At 43.2% G+C, this 21,268-nt stretch overlaps 1 protein-coding gene across 3 annotated transcripts in view; it reads left to right on the forward strand.

Moving 5' to 3' along the window:
• brf1a (BRF1 general transcription factor IIIB subunit a) overlaps positions 1-20,750 on the forward strand; it is a 128,421-nt gene extending 107,671 nt beyond the window's left edge. For all 3 annotated transcript variants that reach the window (XM_079527340.1, XM_079527341.1, XM_079527342.1), the window contains exons 17-19: positions 9,880-9,931; positions 15,820-16,009; positions 17,091-20,750. In XM_079527340.1, coding sequence (XP_079383466.1) covers positions 9,880-9,931; positions 15,820-16,009; positions 17,091-17,122 — 274 coding nt within the window. In that variant the 3' untranslated portion in view covers positions 17,123-20,750. The remainder of the gene's footprint in view (positions 1-9,879; positions 9,932-15,819; positions 16,010-17,090) is intronic.
• The last annotated feature ends 518 nt before the right edge of the window (positions 20,751-21,268 follow it).

Raw genomic sequence — 21,268 nt, forward strand, 5'->3', positions numbered from 1 at the left:
TCTGATTCAACTGCAGAAAACTCTTTGAATTTACATTCTTGATTGATATAGTGCCGCACCTGGCGATATCTGTAAAAGTCAGCATGTTCCAAACCATGTTTGACCTGTATTGATCTGAAACTATCGATTTCATTTCTTTGTATAAATGACATCTAAGTTGTGACATCTTTCTCTATCGATGACTTAAATCTTATGTCGCCTCTATTTGGGGCAAAATCTGTATCGAAGGCACACCATCTGAAAAGTTTCAACATTTTTTTTAAACCACATAATCTCACAACCTTTTGCCACACAGTTAACGTATGGCTTATCCATGGATTATTGATCCTCTCTAATCGATCCGCCAAACCCTTGTCACCTATTACAGCCTGCAGAGGGAAATCAGCAACGAGACCAAGCTCCAACTCCTTCCACCTAGCTTTATACCCCCTGTTACTCCAGTATAGCAGAGGAGTTATCTGCGCAGCATAATAGTAATTTCTTAAACAGGGAAGATCTATCATCTTTCATAAGGATGCAGGGAGATCAAGAGAGAAAACATTTAACAAAGAAAAAGAGGAACTGGGAAAGAAGAGAGTGAGACAGGGAAATGAAGTGACAGCCTTTTCCTCAGCGTGACCTCTCACTGAGTTGAGGAGGACAGAAAAAAACGGGCTATGAGAGAGAGAGACACTCCTTCGGCCAGATGGTCAACGAGAAAGACAGGAAGATAGTCTCTCTGCGCTGACCTCCAACGGTGGAGGAAGGCAGGTAAACCGAGTGAGACAAGCAGAGGGGCAGAGAGCTGCTACAGTACAGCAGTGTCCTCCTTGCTGTGACCTCTTAGAAGTGAACAAGGAAAGAATGTAGGTAAACACGACAAACGCTGGTAGAGAGGTACTTTACTGTAGGTGTGAGACACAAAGAAAAGTGTCCTCGTCTCGGTTCTGGTGGCGTCGTACACAGTAAAATCCTCTGGGTTCATTTATCCATTTGTAATTCTGAGCTTGTACAAATGTAACCGCATGGATCCTTACAAATCCGTTTGGTTACATGTGTGCACTATTGTACCCAGGGTTTTACTGTGTAGAGGTGAAGGAGAAGGTTGAACACGACACAGCATACAGTACAGAGGCCTGTGTACTGTACCTTGTTTACCTGCTCGTGCCTCGTGCCCATCGACTGAGGGATGCAAACACGGAGACACAGGAAGTGCCTCGGAGGAGACACTACAGCTGCGTGACATTCCAAATCCTACACGGGTATGCTTATAACCACGGCCCGTTTATGTGGCCAAAGTGGAAGTGCCTCTACCTAAATCTACAGTATAATTCTATGGACTAGACTGCAATGGAGGCCCGCCGTCTGAACTGAAGCCAACTTGAGACACAACCGAGCGAGCTAAGTGAGGGGGTTTCCGTGTCAAACGTTGCGAAGTTCGCTTTTCCCCGGCTGCCACTAGAATAGACTACTGGCCAATCACAGCGAGTCCTTGCGCAAGTGCACTGGCCAATCACAGCATGTCCTTGCACAACCCTTCAGCTGCCAATAGCCTGGAACGCAGCCAATCGTGATGCTTGGTGTGTTCAGGGCCCTTGTGTGGATTTGTCCTAAAATATGCACTCGTGTCACCCATGTGGTGCCTTGCTTTGTCCACAGAGGCAATTATCAGTAATCAATGTACACACTAGGTGAAAAGTCTTCCCCGACAGAGTATAAAGCTGCCTGAGAGACAGATGGATGTGTAGAAAGATAGCAGTGTCAGCCCACTGCTACGTATGGAGCAAGCCATTGGCAGTGCCTGCCAGGAGACAGCCAAGTCAGTGAGAAACACAGGCAGTCTGTGTCTGTCTGACAGCTTGTCTATAAAAGATCAATACATTTGAGCTGATAAATATGACATACTGTTGCTCAATCTTTATTCATTTCACATCTTAGTACTAGTTTAAAACTTTATCAACATGATGTTCTTTCCAAAGAGTTATACTGAATGGCCCACCCCCTTTGCCCTCATCCCACTCCTTTTTTTCTTCTTTTAAAGCAAAACGACGATAAGAAAAGCCTAGTTTAGGCTGCGTGTAACATACCCATACACAGTAAAATCCTCAGTGTCCATTTGGTACGCATTTAAGGATTTTACTTTGTACTGGAAACGACAGCAAGTCGTGTAGGAAGAGACTCAAGACAGTGAGACGGCAAGGAGGAGGCGGTATTTCCTTAAAACCAAAATGACCCCGGCAGGCCACATGTGGTCCTGCTACATATGGTCCTATTGTTCTCAGACTAGAGTGATTTATACATTGCCATCGTGCCACATGACGGGGGTGCTGTGGTGGACGAGGGGCCAGGAGCCACTCCCTGCTGCTGTAAACAATTGTCATGGTAACGGGGGGTCTGCCGAAAAGTCTGTCGCCGCAAGCCGCGGGGTACACTATTGACGGCCATTTGACCTGTGACCCCTGGAAGTCCATTCCAGCGTTCCCCCGGTGGGACGACATTATTCGCTGCCGTCAGATCAAAACCCAGCGTGTCCAAAAAAGAGACAGCTATTTGAAGGCTAATCACTTTCAACCTGCCACCTCTATGTTGGGTTTGTCATTATAGACACATTTCTTTTCTATTTCTATTTTCTCCACGTATCACTGTATGAAATGGGCCTTAAGAAGTAAAATACATTCTGATAAAAGCCCTGTGCTAATACAATATTTGGTATGAGAGTCCATGGGTCATTCAAACCTGGCTCAATCCATAAACCTGTTTCTTCATTTATAATGAAAAAGGAATGAACCGACGGTGTGGTTTAGAGGATGGATGAAGACAGTTTTATGAAGACGGTCTGGTTGGAGAATCATTAACACATATTTATATAGCCTGGTTAATGTTTGCCCCGTGTAGTCACAGAGCAACACACAACATCAATGGTTTAACCACATCAACCCTAGCATCCCTGTTCTCGGCATGTCAATAGGCGAAAATAGACTGAAATGCTGAAATGCATGAACCTTTGGTGAAAATATGACTGTTTGACGAAAATAGCCAATCTACAAGCTCACAAAACGTTGCGTTGTATGTAGCATAAATGTATATCACGTTTTGGTAACCAGAAAAAAACATTTGGTTAAAATGTGTGTATTCAGTAATGGCGGTATCTCCAGCTCTTTAGTAAACAGAAAATTAATTTTCAGGTTGGGATACCAATTTGATCCAATCAGGAGAGAGAGAACTCCACCAACATAACTTATCAGCTGTGTTAAAAAGTGTTCCAGTCCCATTTTGCCTGCAAAGTTTTTGTTTCATCACTTCCAATTTCACTTGTTTATCCTGTATCCTGTATGAATTCTGATTAGATCAAATTGGTGATTGGTGAACTGAAAATTAATTTGCCGTTTACCAAAGAACTTGAGAGATGAGGAGACCCCTGTTACTGCTACAGCAATGATTGATTTTGGAATATAATGCTATTTACCACTTATTTAAATATGCTTTACAGCCCATTTAACCAGAATTCTCATCAAATATTGGTTGAGAACTACAATCTTAACTGTCTAGGTATAGTTCAATATAGGCTGAGAGAATATTAGAATTTCGTCAAAAGCAACAGTTTGTAAGTATGCAGGTTAGTGCACCACATATCGTGTGTGCGTGCGCACGTGCGTGCGCGCACACACTCTCTCACATTCATACACACACACCAACCCATGCTATATATGTGTTACAGTGAAATCGTGACGGGCCGACCGGAGCCCGCCGACGGCCACCGATCCCTGCCCCGGTGCTGCGTTTCGCGACATCCGGCCTCACTCTGGGGTTCACTCCCACCTGCGCCCCCGTTCCGTTTCTCTCGATTTCACTGGTTTCTTGATTTCACTGTAACATGCGTATGTGCATACAATTTCACAGGGGCAGTCACATGGGTAATGGTATACACACGTGCATCAACATAAACGCATGCAACTGCACCCACAGACCACACACATCAAAAAACGCATAAGTGGATATCAGGGTAGTGCATGTGTTCACTGTGTGGCACGTGCATGGATGCACGCAAACAGGGTCTTAGTCTCTATGCTGTCCTACTGACGTGAGGGGGCTAGTGAGGAGATGAGCGCCATGGCAATGTGGAATTTTGAATATTTATTGAGGATTAGAAGTGATCAATGCCTAATCTGGAATGAAGCGGTTAGGATTAATTCTCCCTGGGTGGATGTTTCAGGAGAGATTTGGGGTGTTGGCCGGGGGGGAGGGGGCAGGAGAGTGTGTGTGTGTGTGTGTGTGTGTGTGTGTGTGTGTGTGTGTGTGTGTGTGTGTGTGTGTGTGTGTGTGTGTGTGTGTGTGTGTGTGTGTGTGTGTGTGTGTGTGTGTGTGTGTGTGTGTGTGTGTGTGTGTGTGTGTGTGTGTGTGTGTGTGTGTGTGTGTGTGTGTGTGTGTGTGTGTGTGTGTGTGTGTGTGTGTGGACAGATATCCACAGAGGTAGGTAGGAGGTAGGTATACAGCGATATTCTCTATAGTGTCCTAAAACAATGTTTTGTAGTTACCATGGCACATGACAGAACAGGAGATGTGGGATTATGCCAGGTGTAGCCTATGCGTGTGTAGCGGTACCAGTGTCTCCTCTGTATATTATATATGCAAGGGATAATGGATGGGTAGCAGGTTGAGAAATAAACCCTGACAGGCTGATCAGGGGTCTTATCACCCTGATCAGGGGTCTTATCACCCTGAAGGGGTTTATTTCTAAACAATGACCTGGAAACCATTCATTATCCGCTTATTACAAGGCCACTTTATGAAGACATTAATATGTTGACACAAAGTTTAACAACAAAACAATTAAATTAATTTGATACAAATTGCTTACGGTAAAGATAGATTGTCAGGTGCATCCAGCTCAACAGGTCGGCTCCCAAAAGCAATAAATTATGTAAGTAGTAAGTAAGTAGATTATGTATTAATCGATATTCAGATGCTTGTATTGGCTATTTCTCGCCTTGGATGTTTTCAAAACCATTCTTTAGGCACCCGCTGGCCAAGTGGTCCAGGCGCATGCCACATATAGGCTTTGGCCTGACCGCACGTTGCGTGTTCGAGTCCCGTTCATGACGACCTTTGCTGCATGTCTCTCCCCTTATCTCTCTCTCTCTCCCTCTTTCCTGTCAATCTCCACTTGTATCTATCAATAAATGCAGAAAAGCCAAAAACAAATCATTCTTTAGTGCAGGGGTTCTCAACCTGTGGGCTGAAGACTGTTTTAGAGCTAGAGAAACTCTTGCCGTAAATGAGTTATTGAACAATAACCAGAATTGATTGACCAAACGGAATCAAGTATCCAACCAAAACGTGTAATAAGGAGCTGTTATTAACCACATGAACGGTACCATCTGGATGGATGGGTGATTTTATTTTGTCATTGAACATTGAAGTACAACGGAATTTACTTGATGGCATCAATCCAACTCTGCCATTTCAGGCAGAGTCATTTGGTGTAAAGCGAAAGGAGGAGGGGACCAAATAAAGCCCCCTGGGGGACCCCAGTCAACTGAAGTATATTTGATAGGCTTTAAGTGGTTAAAGTTCCACTGGATGCTCCCATCCTGCATTACTACTGTATGCATTGGAGTCCAATCAGTCCAGGACACAGAAAACACCTCCCCGCCCATGTAGAAAGAACAACATGTTCTTTCTGGTCTACAGTGATCTCTAACTGGAACCTGAGAAGGTTGTCTTTAGTTACAATTACAATTTTTGGCAGATCTCCATATATGGGCTTATAATTGCGACACAGGTCGCATTTACTATGACATCTACTATGACATTAACTAGGATCTCCATCCCTGATGATGTCACGAGACCTGGGCACCATATAGCCTATGGGGGCTTTCCCATGTATGTGGATTTTGAGTGACTGACTGACTGACAAAAATGTACGATTTCATAGTAAATGAGACCTGCGGTCGCAATAACATTACATATTTTATGCCTTTGCATAAGCCTGCAAGGTCGTCGAGGCTAGGGCAAGTGCTATGGCCAGTTCTCATGTGTGGGTGTGACATGTACTGCTTTGGGCTGGTTTCTGAGTCTGTGCCGTTCCAGAGATGGTAGACATTTTGGCTGGAGCACAGAGGTGGTGGTCATGGACTGATGTTTGAAGTTGTAGCTGTGATGTAGGTTTGTGGCGTGTGAGGGAGTGACACTGCATGTTAACGCTCTCATCTCCTTCACTGCTGTCCTCTCTGATCTGTCAGGCGTAAGAGGTGTGTGTGTGTGTGTGTGTGTGTGTGTGTGTGTGTGTGTGTGTGTGTGTGTGTGTGTGTGTGTGTGTGTGTGTGTGTGTGTGTGTGTGTGTGTGTGTGTGTGTGTGTGTGTGTGTGTGTGTGTGTGTGTGTGTGTGTGTGTGTGTGTGTGTGTGTGTGTGTGTGTGTGTGTGTGTGTGTGTGTGTGTGTGTGTGAGATCCTTCTACTTTGTGATTAGTGGTGGGTAAGACTGATCATCCCGCAATGTCACGCTATGAAACTCTTTATAACACAATCTCTCTCTCACAAACTTGTGCACACTCCCACTCCCCATTTAATGTGTGTGTGTGGGGGGGGGGGGGCAGTTGGAGGGTAGTACTCCCATGGGAACAGACCACTAATCTGTGTCCACAGCTCCCATCACTTCACCCAAAATATCTTCCTGAGACAGGTTCCAACGCTGTGTGTGTGTGTGTGTGTGTGTGTGTGTGCGCAACTAACTGACCCAGAAAATCCCTAGCATGCGGTGAAATGTCACATCTCTCATCAGACCAAATGGATGAGTTATCTGGGTTGTTAAACTTGGTGTGGGGGTGTGTGTGTGGGTGTAATTGTATATGAGAGAGAGCGAGAGAGTGGTTGGATTGTCTGGTTGGGTAAGTAAGTGGGTAAGTGTGTGTGTACGGCACACACATGTGCATATTTTATCTAGTTGGGTTATTCAGTTCATCCCAGCATGTCGTCTTGTCCTCCAAATGGCCCAAAGTAAGGACATTTTGTCCATCCCGTTTTAAAAGAGGCCATTTCATTGTCAAATTTAGCATTAGGCCTACATTTAAAGCAGTGAATGCAGCCGATAGGGGTTATATATCGGTCAGTGGAATACCCTTGAAAGTGTGTGTGTGTGTGTGTGTGTGTGTGTGTGTGTGTGTGTGTGTGTGTGTGTGTGTGCGTGTGCGTGCGTGCCACATACTGTATGTTGTGTTTTATGTGTGCTACATCTCTTTTCCTCTTCCAAATAACTGCCTGAGTTAAACATGACGTGAGTGGAATCTGTGCATACATTTCCATTGTGGTGGGTTTGTATGTAACTGTCCTCTTGTCTCTAGACAGTACAGGCTAAAGGCCTGGTTGCACATTGGAAATAGCCAATCTACAAGCTCACAACACATCACGCTGTAATGTGTTGTGAGCTTGTAGATCGGCGATTGTCATCCAAGTATAAATCCGATTTAACAGATATTGTCCATGTTGACATTGTAGTGTGTGGGTGAAAGAGGAAAAGGAAACACAATCAGCTCTTTGGCTACATCAGTTTTTATTGCCTGGCTCCACGCACTACCCACAATGCACTGCTGCTGAATAGACAGAACTCAGCCCAAGTGGGGGGTGTGTGTGTGTGTGTGTGTGTGTGTGTGTGTGTGTGTGTGTGTGTGTGTGTTTATGCGTGTGTATTTGTGCATATTTGTATTTGTGTGTATGCTGATGCTCACATGCCATGTGCATTCCAGCCTAGATTGTATAAACACAGAGAGAGAGAGATAGTCAGTGCACGCACGTTTGTGTATGTGTGTCCTTGTGTGAATTTGTGTTTTTTTTCCTTTGTGTGTATAACTGGACACACACTGGCCTCTGTTGTGCCCTCTGTTGTGCCCGGCTGGGAAAGTGTGTGGGCTGCTGTGTGTGTGTGTGTGTGTGTGTGTGTGAGAGAGACTGACTGTATTTTGGTGTGTTCGCTGTAGTGCATTCGTGTGTGTGAGATTATGCATGATTAGATTGTGAGAACACCGGGGGTTTTGGGTGCATGGCGTTGGGAGTTGCTTTACCTCAGAGACCGTCGTCTCCAGCTGGAAAATCAAGTTTGAAGCTCCAGATTATTATCATCATTTATTCATATCATTGGTCCTTGTGGAACTAATTTTATCCACATCCAATTTGCATATTGCTCCTCTATCTGTCTGCATCTCTCTCTCTCTATCTACCTACCCGTCTAGCCTCTTTCCTCCTCCCTCACTCTATCACGCAATATTTCTCTCTTTTCCATTTCTCCATATTTGGCCTTCAACATATATCTCATCCCGGCCCACCTCTGTTTCATTGCCTTCATCCTTGAATGGATTATCATGAAAAATGTAGTCATTCTCCATGCCAGTTTTCACTATTTAAAAAAGAAAACTGCTAAAATAGCTACAAGCTCACAAGTTTTGGATGGATATTGTGGTTTAAACAAAATGTAGTTTATGATTAATTGGTTTCAGTTGTATAACACTAACATTTACCAAGTGCTTCACATCGTGTAAAACACTCACCCAGAGGACATATTCTCTCTGTCTAGTATCCACTCCCTCTCTTGCTTTTTCCACGTTTTCTTCCTTCCTACTGCATGTGCTTCGCTCGCTCTCTACCACCTTCGCCTCTCTCCCTGTGCCCTCTCTTTATCTGTCTTGTCACCCTTACCGTTGGTCCATCCCACCATCTCTCCATAATACCTCTCTCCATCGTCATGCTCTGACTCCGTGTCCTCCAGCCTGGGTAAGAGAGGTTACTCTCTCTCTCTGTCTTTCTGTCATCTCCACTCCCCTTCCCCCCCCCCCCCCCCTCTCGCTCTCTCTCTCTCTCTCTCCGTTGGTCCAGTCTCGTTCAGGTACAAGCCTGTGCTCCACCCCTCGGTCTTCTTCTCCCTCTGTACCCAGGGGTCGGGCCCAGTGTAGTCTGTCATACAGATCCTCGGTCTGTTAATGACGTCTCTCGGCACGGAGCCGTTCTCCAGGCACGTTTGCTAGCCGGTGACTTTTATTTTGCATTGACCTTTCAACAAAAAGATTGTGTGTCACGGCTGGTGACAGTGCACTGTATTGTGTGTGTGTGTGTGTGTGTGTGTGTGTGTGTGTGTGTGTGTGTGTGTGTGTGTGTGTGTGTGTGTGTGTGTGTGTGTGTGTGTGTGTGTGTGTGTGTGTGTGTGTGTGTGTGTGTGTGTGTGTGTGTGTGTGTGTGTGTGTGTGTGTGTGTGTGAGTGTGAGACGTCTTGCTAAATATGGCACAATCCAGTCGTCGCTCTCTCGCTCTTCCTCTCCAAACTCCTCCACCCCTCTTTTCCTCTGCTTAAAGGCGATTAATTAAAAGCTCACTGGCTCCTCTCCTCTCCCTTATCAGTGAGAGTTGAGTACTTACAGTAAACCCCCAGGGAGGTGGAGGGAGGAGGCTGGTAGAAGGAGAGGAGACGGGAACGATGGTAATTTCAACCACTGGGAAGTTGAAAGATCGAGATCCTGTTTAGGAATCAGTGCTAGAGGAGATGTGGTACAGCGTTTTATCTGTTTCTGTCTGGGAAGAGTTTCCCTCCACACACACACACACACACACACACACACACACACACACACACACACACACACACAGTCTGATTTGCCAGTCGTCTTCATCTCAATTCTTGGAGTTTTGCCTCAGGTCGAAGAAAGTAGCAGAATGTAAAGATGTCTTTGTATCTGTATCTTAATAATCAGTCTCTCTGGCTTCAACAGTAAAAAAAAAACACTTTCCCGGAAAACAAATTGATTCACTGGAAGAATCACGTAGTAAATAACTCTTCAATAACAATTCAATTCACGCGTGCATGCGTGCGTGCGTGCGCAGCAGACCTGTAATGAGGATATTCTCTCTGTCTTTCAGGTTGAAGCCGTTCATCACAGGACAACCTGCTAAGAGACTGGCACTGGATCAGGTACTCATGTCTGTCTGTGTCTCCATCTGTCCATGTCAGTCTGTCTGTCTCTGTCCATCCATCTGCCCATCTCAGTCTGTCTGTCTCTGTCCATCCATCCGCCCAGAGGAGTCAGATGGAGAGAGAGAAATAAATCATTCAGTCTCTTTTTCTTCTGTCTTCTTCATGCACTATCTCAATGGTTCCCAAACTTTTCCAAGGGAAAAGGAAGAGCAAAAGAAAGGAGTTTAGGTCAAATATGCTTGAAACACATTTGCATTGCAGTCATTATGCATTGATGTCAGGCTTCAATCAGTGAATTACCCATGTTGTTTTCAATTTTGTCGCACTTGGTCTGACTATAGCACACTATTCAGACTTCTTTTGCCTGGGAGATTTTCATAATAAAAGCGCCAGAGTGCCACGCAGATGATTCCCGCTGGGGACGCTGTGGGCGCTGGGGGGCGTGTTCCCTCCTCCGCGTCATCAGTGCCCATACCCTAGGTGGGGTTGGCAAAAGGGCCTTTCTGTGTGGAGTTTGCGTGTTCTCCCCGTGTCCCCTAGGATGGGTACCCTCACAAAAAACATGCAGTAATCCTAGTCTAAACTACCTCCCCCTTGCCAGCCTGATGGAGGGGAAAGGAACTGATCGGAATAATGTGTTCCTTCCACGCGCTACGTCCGGCCGGGGAAACTCTCCCCTGTCAGGTGAAAAGAAGCAGCTTGGACTCCTCATGCATAGAAGGAAGCATGAGGTCAGTAGATAATTGACACTGGTGGAAAAAATGGGTTGCAAAATCGTGGGATAAAATTTAAAGTGTAAAAAAATAAATAAAAAGGTCCTAAAGATGCCTTTACATGTCCAAGGCACTCCGTGGTTTTGATTCTAAAGACGTGTATACACGTCATTAGCATAATTATAATTAGTGTTAAGAACACCAGGCCCAACTAGGAGGAGTCTTCTTTCATGCAAGACCTGGTCAATTTATATAAAATGATAAAATACTGTAATTGCCACCATTCAACTCGATGATTAGACTATTCATCCCCTTACTTAAATGATTGATTATAAAACAGCCTTAAAAGCATGTTTGTTCCCCAGGAGTCCTATCTGAAATAATAGTGCCTTTCATCTAGTCTAGAGAAAGCTCTTCAAGGATTCCATATGTAAGAGGCTTTATTTGCCATTCTCTCATGCAGGTATAGGCAGTGAAATGTTGTGTGGCAACGTGGCATGCTAACATTAACAATTACAGTAGAACTACTGAATATAACTACAAGATGATAATAGTGGATAAAACAATAATACAATTGATAACAAAAAATATATATAATGGTGGATATAAAAACAAATAGTACAGGTTTTAGAAAGGAAACCTGTACTATTTCTTTTAGAGACATAAAATATGAGATGGACCATTTTACTGTCCAAGACCACTTACTATCCCTCTAACAAATTGCCCACAATTTGGCACAATGCCCATGGGCATGCATACACGGTTCAGCCATACGCTGGGTTTCACCTAGCCTCGTTTCCACATTCCTTCTCTTATCTCTTCATTCCACTCTATCCTGTACCTTGTCTTTCTCCTCCCTACATCCCTGTCTCTCTTTCTCTACCTTTCATTTCTCTTTCTCGCTCTCTCTCTCTCTCTTACACTCTCTCTCTCTCTCTCTCTGCCCCCCCCCCCCCCCCCCCCCTCTCTCTGTTTTGTTGAGAACAGTTCAGGCTCATGATGGGGGCCGGGTCAACAAGCCTTGTTACCTAGCAACCCCCTCGCCTCCCCCTGGGAACGGGGACCAAGCGAGCATTGCGATTGGCTGAGAGCTCACTGGCATGCTCGCTCTCTCACTCTGAAGCCTTGTTATGTAATGTTGTCAGAGCCACACACGGACACACACACATCCTGTGTGTGTGTGTGTGTGTGTGTGTGTGTGTGTGTGTGTGTGTGTGTCCGTGTGTCCGTGTGTGTGTGTTGCACGCGCGTGTGGGTTGGCCGTCATTCACCGAGTCTCGTGTTTGCTTCTTTCAGCAGAACCTCATTTCCGTACGGCCGTCTGTCACCCCCTACACACACACTCACACGGCCCCCTCCCTTGACCTCTGCATCAATTTGAACATTTTCAACGCAGCCTTCAGCGTGAATGACAGACAGTCTCATGTAGAGAATGAAGTATAGAGATTTCACTCAAGGTCGTTTGAACTTTAAAGACAATGTCTTTACATGGACTGGATGCTGACAGCGGTTTGAACTTTGGACCAAGAGAGACCAATTATTTGTAGCATGCAAAATGGAGCCCAACCGATGCCAGATTTTTGGCATCGGAGAGTCTACCGACTTCCAATGTTTTGACTGATATTTTATCAAAAAGTTTCAAATAAATTCTAATCACTTTGATTCAATAAAGTTTAAAAAAAAAGAATACAATTTTTAAAAACAATCTACAAGCTCACAACGTGTCGCTGTAGATCTGCTATTTTTGAGGCACGCCCGAGCGTGCTGCCAGCCTGCCAGGCGAACGAGTGCCTGCAACGAGCAGCCGATGCCCGTGCGCCCAGTGCTCCCTCTGCACATCTTAGTCAGTCACGTGGGGACAGGGTATTGAGGACAACTGGTTTGGGAATAACTTACACAATCATGAAATAAACCACGGAGTGTATATTTAAAGAAGAGGTCACAGTACACATTCTGAGCCTTCTTCCTCCACACTGGGAGGCAAACTGCAGCCAAAAGTTTGATGGGATCCACTTTCACACACTTTCTTTTCCTTTGCGTTTTATGAGCAGTTGGGTTCTATTGCAACCTATGTAATATACGTGCGTGCTCGTGTGATGTCAATACTTTAGCTGGTCTAGGATCTTCTGCAGCATTCTCCCTCTCATCTTTCTTACCGTTTGTCTCTAAACCACTGTTGGAAGAAAAGGAACACAGAGGGGGAGAGAGAGAGATCTGGACCACCTACTCTCTCCATCCTATCAAAGGAGTGAACGGCAGCGAGAGTGTGTTTGTGGGAGTCTGTCGATGCAGCTAGTCAGCTGTGTGGGTCCCAGCGTTGGCAGATAATGACCTGCTCTATTTGAAGTGGAGTTCCCACACAAAGCAGGACTCAACCCACACAGTAGAGCCATGGCTGTACTCTGATCCAAGATCTGTGCTCCGATTGGATTAGATATGAGGACTTTAGTGCTCACGAGAAGGAGACCAAAAAATCGCACAGACTGACATATCCTTCTGTCTGACTGCCTGTCTGTGTGTCTGTTTGTCTTACACACACATTTTAGTTCACACGCACGCACGCATGCACGCACGCACGCACACAATACTTGCCCCCTCTTCCCTGTGTCTCCATCCTGACCTAGTTACCAGCCTCTCCCCCACCGCATGTTTATACACTGGGTTTTACATTAGTTGTTACTGGTAATTAACCAGACAGTAGACATGTTCAGACACAAAGGCAGAAGGACGGACGGAGGGAGGATGGATGGATGGAGCTGGTGGAGAGAGAGAAGGATGGAGAAATAATGAAGCAAGTGAGGATGGGTGGAAGGAAGAGGGTCGATGGTTGAGAAAGTTGGGAAGAAATGGAGAGATGGATGAAGAGGAAAAAAAGAATGTAGTTTTGATTTGAACAGGTAGAGCTGTTTGATTTGTATCTGGTTTCTGTATTGACTTTGATTTGTTTTGTGTTTTTCCATTAGTTTCACCAGTGAAACTAATCTTGTGTTAATTCAGTATAGAACACACGTTGGCGAGGCTGTTGCAAACTGTTAATGAAATTTCAGAAATAATAAATCGCACTTATGGCGGATCAGAATGATTCAATACTTAAAACACACAGTCACACACACACACACCAAAAACTAATTATAAAACAACTAATTCAATAATATTCTTGTTCCCGATAGTCAACAAGAAATGTTTTTCCCCACCAAGTGTTTTTTTTTAATCTAAAATCATCACACTTTTGGCTACATTTGTACTCTCTGATTGAAATTAATGCAAAGTTGTCTGTATACCAGCTTTACCTGCATTTGACTTGCCTTTGACACAGATACAAGCAAGCAATAGGATGCTTTGAATTAAATTTGATAATTGTCAACATCGCTTGGCATAAATACTTCATACTGTACAATACAGTCCAAACTAAGGACACAATAGCCTATGAAATAGTTTTCATAGGCAAAAAAATAGACATTTATTGTATTGCAGGATGATCAGAGATCCATTCTCAAAGCAGAACATGTTCTCTCCTGTGTTAGAGCTCTGTGCTCATATTAATAGGGCTAAGAGGATTAATAATACATGGAAAATGTAAAATTATTAGGGTCAGAAAAGTATTTTTTCTATTATGTAATTGTTGGAGGACAAATTGAGGGCTGAAACCTGTTCAGACTAAATCTAAATTTATAGGCGAATCCAATCCGAGTGCTAATTTGCAGGTTATCCCTGTGGCAGTTTTTCCTAAGTCTGCACCATCTGCGTCTGTCCTCCTGTGTTGTTCGTCTTTTTATCTTACCCTTTCTATTTTTTTAAGGTGGGTTGGCGCGCTAAGTCAGTGTAGAGAGATAGGAAACCAAGGCAGCATAGACAGGAGAGACATACGAGACAAGACGTGGGTCGGATTTGAACCCTGGTCCTCACACTCACTAGTGTGAGCATATGGTCTGTGCACTAAATGGCTGAGCCACCAGGCCCCCCCTCCTGTTTTAGGTTATTTTTGGATTACCGGTGGCCATGTGTTAACGAAAGTGCTCACTCTCCCCCCGCTGCGTTTTATTGGCCTTGTAGGACAGAATCCTCAAGAAACAAATGATGGCTTAACGAGTGACAGTTTAGAGTCCTCTCTTGTAGAGCTGGGGGCGATATGAACAAAAGCAAATATCACTACCAAATACCTCTATCGAATTTGTGGCAATATTATTGTATTGTGACAATATTCTTTTATTTTATTATTATTTTGTAATGGCAAAGAATTGCTAATCTACAACCTCACAATGTGTCACAGTATAAAATAGGGCTTAAGTGATAGTAAAACCAGGAAGAGACAACACGTATATACATAGAGGATAGATTAGAATCCCAAACTATGACACTAGTGGTGCTTTGCTCTACTAGTTAAGCTATACAGGGAATAGAACCTCCAACCCTGGCATTGATGGTGCCTTGCTCTACCAATTTATACACAACCAATGTGATACATGATTATATTATTTCAGAGCTCAAGTTAGAGATTTGAACCCAGGAATAGCTCATCTTTGCTTTGTTTTCCTTGCCAATGATATGTGACCTTTTAGGTTACACACGCTTAGAACATGCTACAGTATATTTGTATTCCAAAATATAACAAAAGATAACATTACAGTTTGACTCTCACCAACTCTGGAGGAGAAACCATCTCAATGTGTAACATTAAATGAGTAGTTACACCAAGTTGGGTTATTGGTTAGGACAGGTCACATCTGTGCATGTTCTTTGGAAATGTACCAGATAAACAAAGCTCTGGTTCAGCACAATGACACTATGTTCTTTATTGACTTGAAGAAGTCAATAAAGAACACTGAACACAGGACAATCTGGAGAATAGGAGAATCTGATTGTTCAAATGAAAAGTAAAGCTGTCATTGAATCTGATGTTATATTTGAGAGGGGAGTATGAGTTCAAATATCTCCACCTGTCCCTCCATAATAATAATAATAATAATATCACATCCCAAAGGAAATAATAATATTAATAAAAATAATACCAGGTTCCAAGTTCCAAGTTCCACGGGGAAATTTGTATTATACAGCAACACAATGATATTAAAACACACTCACATTGTACACGGCCATACCGTCAATCACACACACGCCCGCGAGCGCACTGACCGATGAGCGTCATTTTCCCATCGTACCTCCTTTCTGCAGATCTTCAGTGGCAACCCCCTGGCGCAGTCGAATGAAGTCCCACCCAGTTCGGTTGTGGTGGAGAGCGGGCCCGTCGTGGAGAGCGGACCCGTCCTGGAGAGCGGACCCGTGGTCTATGACGACGCTGATGAGGAGGAGGAGGATGAAGACGAGCCATGCGTCAGTGCCATGGACCTGATGGGAAGCAACGGTCTGTTCTAATTTTATCGTAGTCTGATCTATTCTGGTCATGGATGCACACGTTGTAGATACAGCATTGGCCACTGCTGTTCATTGGAGCGATGCGTCGACGCGGCTGTCATATTTGCAGCCATGTCTCCTATGCACACATGTCTATTGAAGCAGGATGTCTCTCCCCAATGGGCTCTATGCACACAAATGCCATTTTGGAAAGAACTTGGGCCCCTTCCCTACTTCCTTCACAGGTGTTACCGCTGATACAAGGCTCTGTTCCATTCTCATCAAACAGAGTCATGGTGCTGCTATTGTGCGTGTTGGCTCACTGGAAGCGCTCTTCTACACCAGTGGGTCTCAAAGTGTCCTTGAGTGGATTCTAAATGGTACGGGTGTTTAACTGAGTGTACAAATGGAATCAAATGGACTATTTGAGTGGACCACTCTCAGAGTTATGGGCGTCCTTGAAATTAAAAAGTTTGAGAACCACTGCACACTGAATGGAACTGAGCCTTTATTAGTATCATCGGTAACACGACCAGTGCACTTGTGCAAGGACGCGCTGTGATTGGCCAGTAGCCACTTTGAGTGGCAGTCGGGGAAAACGCTCTCGCCAGAACATTATTCACTATTCTCTACCTATCGGGTTTCAACTCGAACGGCCCTGAGTCTGCTCAATCGAACTTCACAACGTTCGACACGCCATTAGCTTTAGCTCGCTTGATTGGTGGCTCAAGTTTGCTTGAGACGGCGCGCCTCCGTTGTCAGAAACTACTAATATATTCGTGGTTATATGCACAACCCGTATAGGCTTTCGAATGTCGTGGCCCGAAAGTAGGAAGCGTTATTCTGTCTGCATATATTTGTGCTGTTTCACAAATTATGAGGATCGGCTTCGCACTTTTTCTGCAAACTTTGTTGCCCCCCTTGGCGTGTTGCCCTACACCCTAAATGTGTGACAGTAACAAAACAACACCTTTGTTTCAGTCTAGAATGTGTCCCTATCATCACGCTATAATCTTTCTGCACAAAAAAAAATGCTCTTTTAATTTATACTGTCTATAATCTAATAATTAAGTCTGTCTCTCTTCCTCCAGATTATGGCAATGATGATGAAGACGGATTCTAGCCCCGATTTCCCTGAATTGTCCCTGAAACTCTTTTTGCATCCATATTGGAACTTAACGCCTACACGGATGTGAAATGGCTACCGACTGGGAGTTGAGGCATCATCAAGGAAAAGCATGCGGGAGTATACAGGAGTTGTGCCTCAGTTACAAAAAAAATAGAGAGAGACAATACTGAATGAAAAATCTACGAGAAATCACATTGCTGTGTTCCAGTTGACCATCCCATGTGTTAAAATGTACTTTTGAGTGGAAAACACATTGCTTGGAAGTTTATCACCAGACGGAGTGAAATGAGGTATGAATAATTTGACTGTGGTTAGACTGTGGCCATGAAGGTGCATAATTCAAGCAGGGCAATGAGCTTTTAGCCACCTGCCCAGATGCTTGTTAGCCCTTGTGTAGCCCCGGTGGACGGAACAAGAAACTATGCCTGCCTTTGTTGATGTGACTGTTTTTATGTATGGTTTAAGCTTCAGAGACCCCTGGTCGCTTTGGTTTTCTGTCCTATCCTGTTGTTAATTGCATCACCTGTCCTCATTCCAGATGTCGTCATCCAAAGATTAGACACTAGAATAACAAGGTGACCAGGTGAATGCAATTAACCCTCTGCTGTGATTGAAAACCAGCAGAACCGGGATACCTCAAGGACCAGGGACCAGGACAGCCAATGGTGTAAACTAAAGTTGGAAAAAGAAAACCGAACAAATGGATATGGAAGACGAGCTTTAGCCAAACGTATTGTACCTAAACTTGCACTTGACACTTGAGTAGTATGTCTGCCTGCCTGATAACCTGCTGCCTACAATGTCAAATATAACAATTATACCACAATCACATAACGTAGTATTTAAGGACGAGCTTTTAATGTTCAAATAACCATATACCGGTTACCATGCCAATGTTACTTTGTTCAGCACACACAATCTACAGGAATTAGATGTGGTGCTGGTAGATGGTAATTGTCATTCTGACTGACTTGGTTCCCCAAAGCCACTCTTGAATGCCTTGATCAGACATTTTATTTGCCAAAAGTAGAGAATGAAACCCCAGGTTGATTTTGTTTTAAGTTAAAAAATGAAAGAAGGTATTAAAGGAGAGCAGACATAGATGGCACGTTGCAGAAGGCATCTTCCGCTAATGAAATTAATAATGGGTTAAATGAGGTATCCCAATGTGCAAGCGTTGACAATACTGTTGACTAAATGTCTATGCTTGCACATTGGCGACACACCTAAATCTAACATACCTATTACAAATGTTATTAGCGTTAGTTGCTGTATTAACCTGCCATGTTTATACCCTTAGGGTCACACTAAACTTTGATTCTGCCTTTGCAGCGGATTCTGGCAATGCTTTTCAATAGGAACGGAGCAAGGTGGTTGTTGTTGTTTTTGCGGAAATCCGCGAATGGCAAAAAAACATCTCCATTCCCATTGAAAAGCATTGGCAGAATCCGCCGGATAGGCAGAATCAAAGTTTGGTGTGGCCGCACCCTTATGCTGTTTTTAATTTATTATGTACAGTAAAAAAAAAAAAAAAAAACCTTCACAATCAGCCCAGGTTTTCATGCCCTTTTTAAACTGACCTGGGATAAGTCTTCTCTCAAATACTGTCATTTAGAAACAAATTATTATTTGTCTTGTTGCCGACTGGCGAGTGATTCTGACTCTTAACGTTTTGCCTTATTCATTACATTGATTACAGTAGCCTATATATTAATGCCTTATCTATAATAGCAGACATGTGTAGAACTGCTGCACCTGTGTTTGTGCTGGAAGCCAAAGTAGCCTATCTGCTGAAATGTTGCCTTACACACACAGCCATCGTGAAAACAGTCCCACATGCATAGCAAAACCCAGAGTGTTGGTTTTACTCTGACAGTCTTACTCTACATTTGTCTTTTTTCTTTTACTCTCAGAGTAACACTCTGTGTTTTTGTATTTTCTGATGTCAGAGGACGTTAATTTATATTGGGACAAGAATTGAATAGAGATTTATTTCATGGCTGTATCAGAATGGGAAACTTAGTAGTATTTAAAATATATGGTGTGGAGGTTTTTCCTGAGGGAATTCATTTTTCATCGTTGAATTGATATATTGATAGTTATATTTTATCCTTATGATTTCAAAGTATTGAACTGTTTACTTTTCAGTGGAAAAACAAAGCTGAACAGTAGTACAGAACACTTTCACTGTACTTGAACTCTTTTTTTTATCTACACCAAATGTCTCCGAAAATTGCCAATCTATAAGCTCACAACGCATCAGAACGCAATGCGTTGTCAGATTGTAGATCTGCTATTTTTGGTGAACGTTCCCCCAGAATATAGGGATGCTGGGATTCCAGTGGTTAAGTAATCAGATCAGTGCAAGGACACTTGACATATTATAGTACTAGTATAGTAGTATTTGTTTTTGTCTAGTTTTAGGTAGAATAAGTATTGGAAACAAATAAGGCCATTGATACTGTATGTCAAGTCTTCAGAATATGTTGTCAGAGATCTGAAGCTGTAAAAGAGAAATTTGGATCCAATGCAATTTTTATCCATTCCAAATGAATGCTCTAATTGCAGTCTGGATTTATTATCATTATTCTTTTTATGTGTGAAACATGTTTGATTTTTAGATTTGTTTTGGGTGGTGGGGAATGGGGGGGGGGGGAGGAGATTGTGAACAACACTCTTTGTTCACTTTATTTACAAGGCCTTTATTTCAGTATATAATATCGTCTCTGTCGCGTGTAAACCTCATATGTCCAACACTATTACTTTTCAGGTTTCAAATTCAAAAAAATGGCACAAGTAGCAGATCTGCAAGCTCGAACACGGCGTGGAGCAACGCATTTTGAGATTGGATCTGTTACTTCTCCGTTGTTATGCTTTTGTGTGACGCTGTAGGTGTAGAATGATCAAAGTAGGGCGTTAATTCACACACAAAAAGTTAAAACATAGAAATAAGAGGTTTCTGCCCGACAGCAACAATATACAGTTGGGTGCCACCGATATTGTCCCTTATCATTTGACCCATTTAGGCCTGACCTCAAAATTTTAAAAAATCCTTCTAAATCCTCCAGTTTTCTGAAATAAATATTTTCACGATTTTTCAAAAATAGCAGACCTACAAGCTCGTAGCGCGCCACTCGGTGGCGCGCTATGAGCTTGTAGATCTGCTATTTTTCAATAGCTAAATTATAACATAATGTTTAAAACACCAAAAGGGGTTCCCGCCCAAAATGGGTTAACTGTCCTTTTGCGCAGATCACGCAAACCTCAGCAAAAAGAAAAGGACAATATCGATGGCCTCCAACTGTACTTGAGCGGAGTTCTCCCAGGGCTCCTACAGTGTATCAAACCCTGTTACAGTAAGTACATTATGTGCTACATTCTTATGCACAGCAAACTCCTCAGTACAAATCCAGAGAACACAAATGGAAGTAGATGCGTGATAGTCCATTTGGTTCCATTTGTACTCGGATTTAATCGAACACTGAGGATTTGACTGTATAGTAGCGCGTTATAATACCATGTACTGTAAGAGCATATCATTGCGGGTGGAAACCTTGTATGTCCAAAACTGTTACTTATTTTTTCAAAATGTAAAAAAAAAGCTAAAATAGCAGATCTACAAGCTCATAGAGCGGTATGAGCTTTTAGATGTGCTATTTTTGCAAGACATATGACAAAGTGTAAAATGGTGCATTGATTCATGAAAATGCATACAAAGATGAAATATGGAGATGCAAGGTTTCTACCCCGACACTGGCCATTATGTAAAGTGAAGTGTTTGTGCTTATTTAACAAGGTAGTGTGTGTGACCGTGACTACCTCTACTTTGCTGCTATCGTACACGTTACACCCACAGAACGTTGTGTGCATTTCGCTGCTACAGTAAAGACGCCTCTAAATATCTGTGGATTTAGTCATTTTTGTTGTTAATTATTGTTCATATATTAATTTCAACGTGAGTCAAACTTTCATTTATATACACTATTCCTACTCTCGGAATTCAAAATATATATAAATCGAGTGTGAGCTACAAACACGTCCTCAGTGTTAATTTAACTCGAGTATACAAACATTTGCGATTTGTACCCAGCCTGTGTGTATTTGTAGCTGTTCCTATTAAATAATCATCAAGCAAACAAA

The sequence above is a fragment of the Electrona antarctica genome (genome assembly GCF_951216825.1).
Source record: "Electrona antarctica genome assembly, chromosome: 18".
Classification (NCBI taxonomy): domain Eukaryota; kingdom Metazoa; phylum Chordata; class Actinopteri; order Myctophiformes; family Myctophidae; genus Electrona; species Electrona antarctica.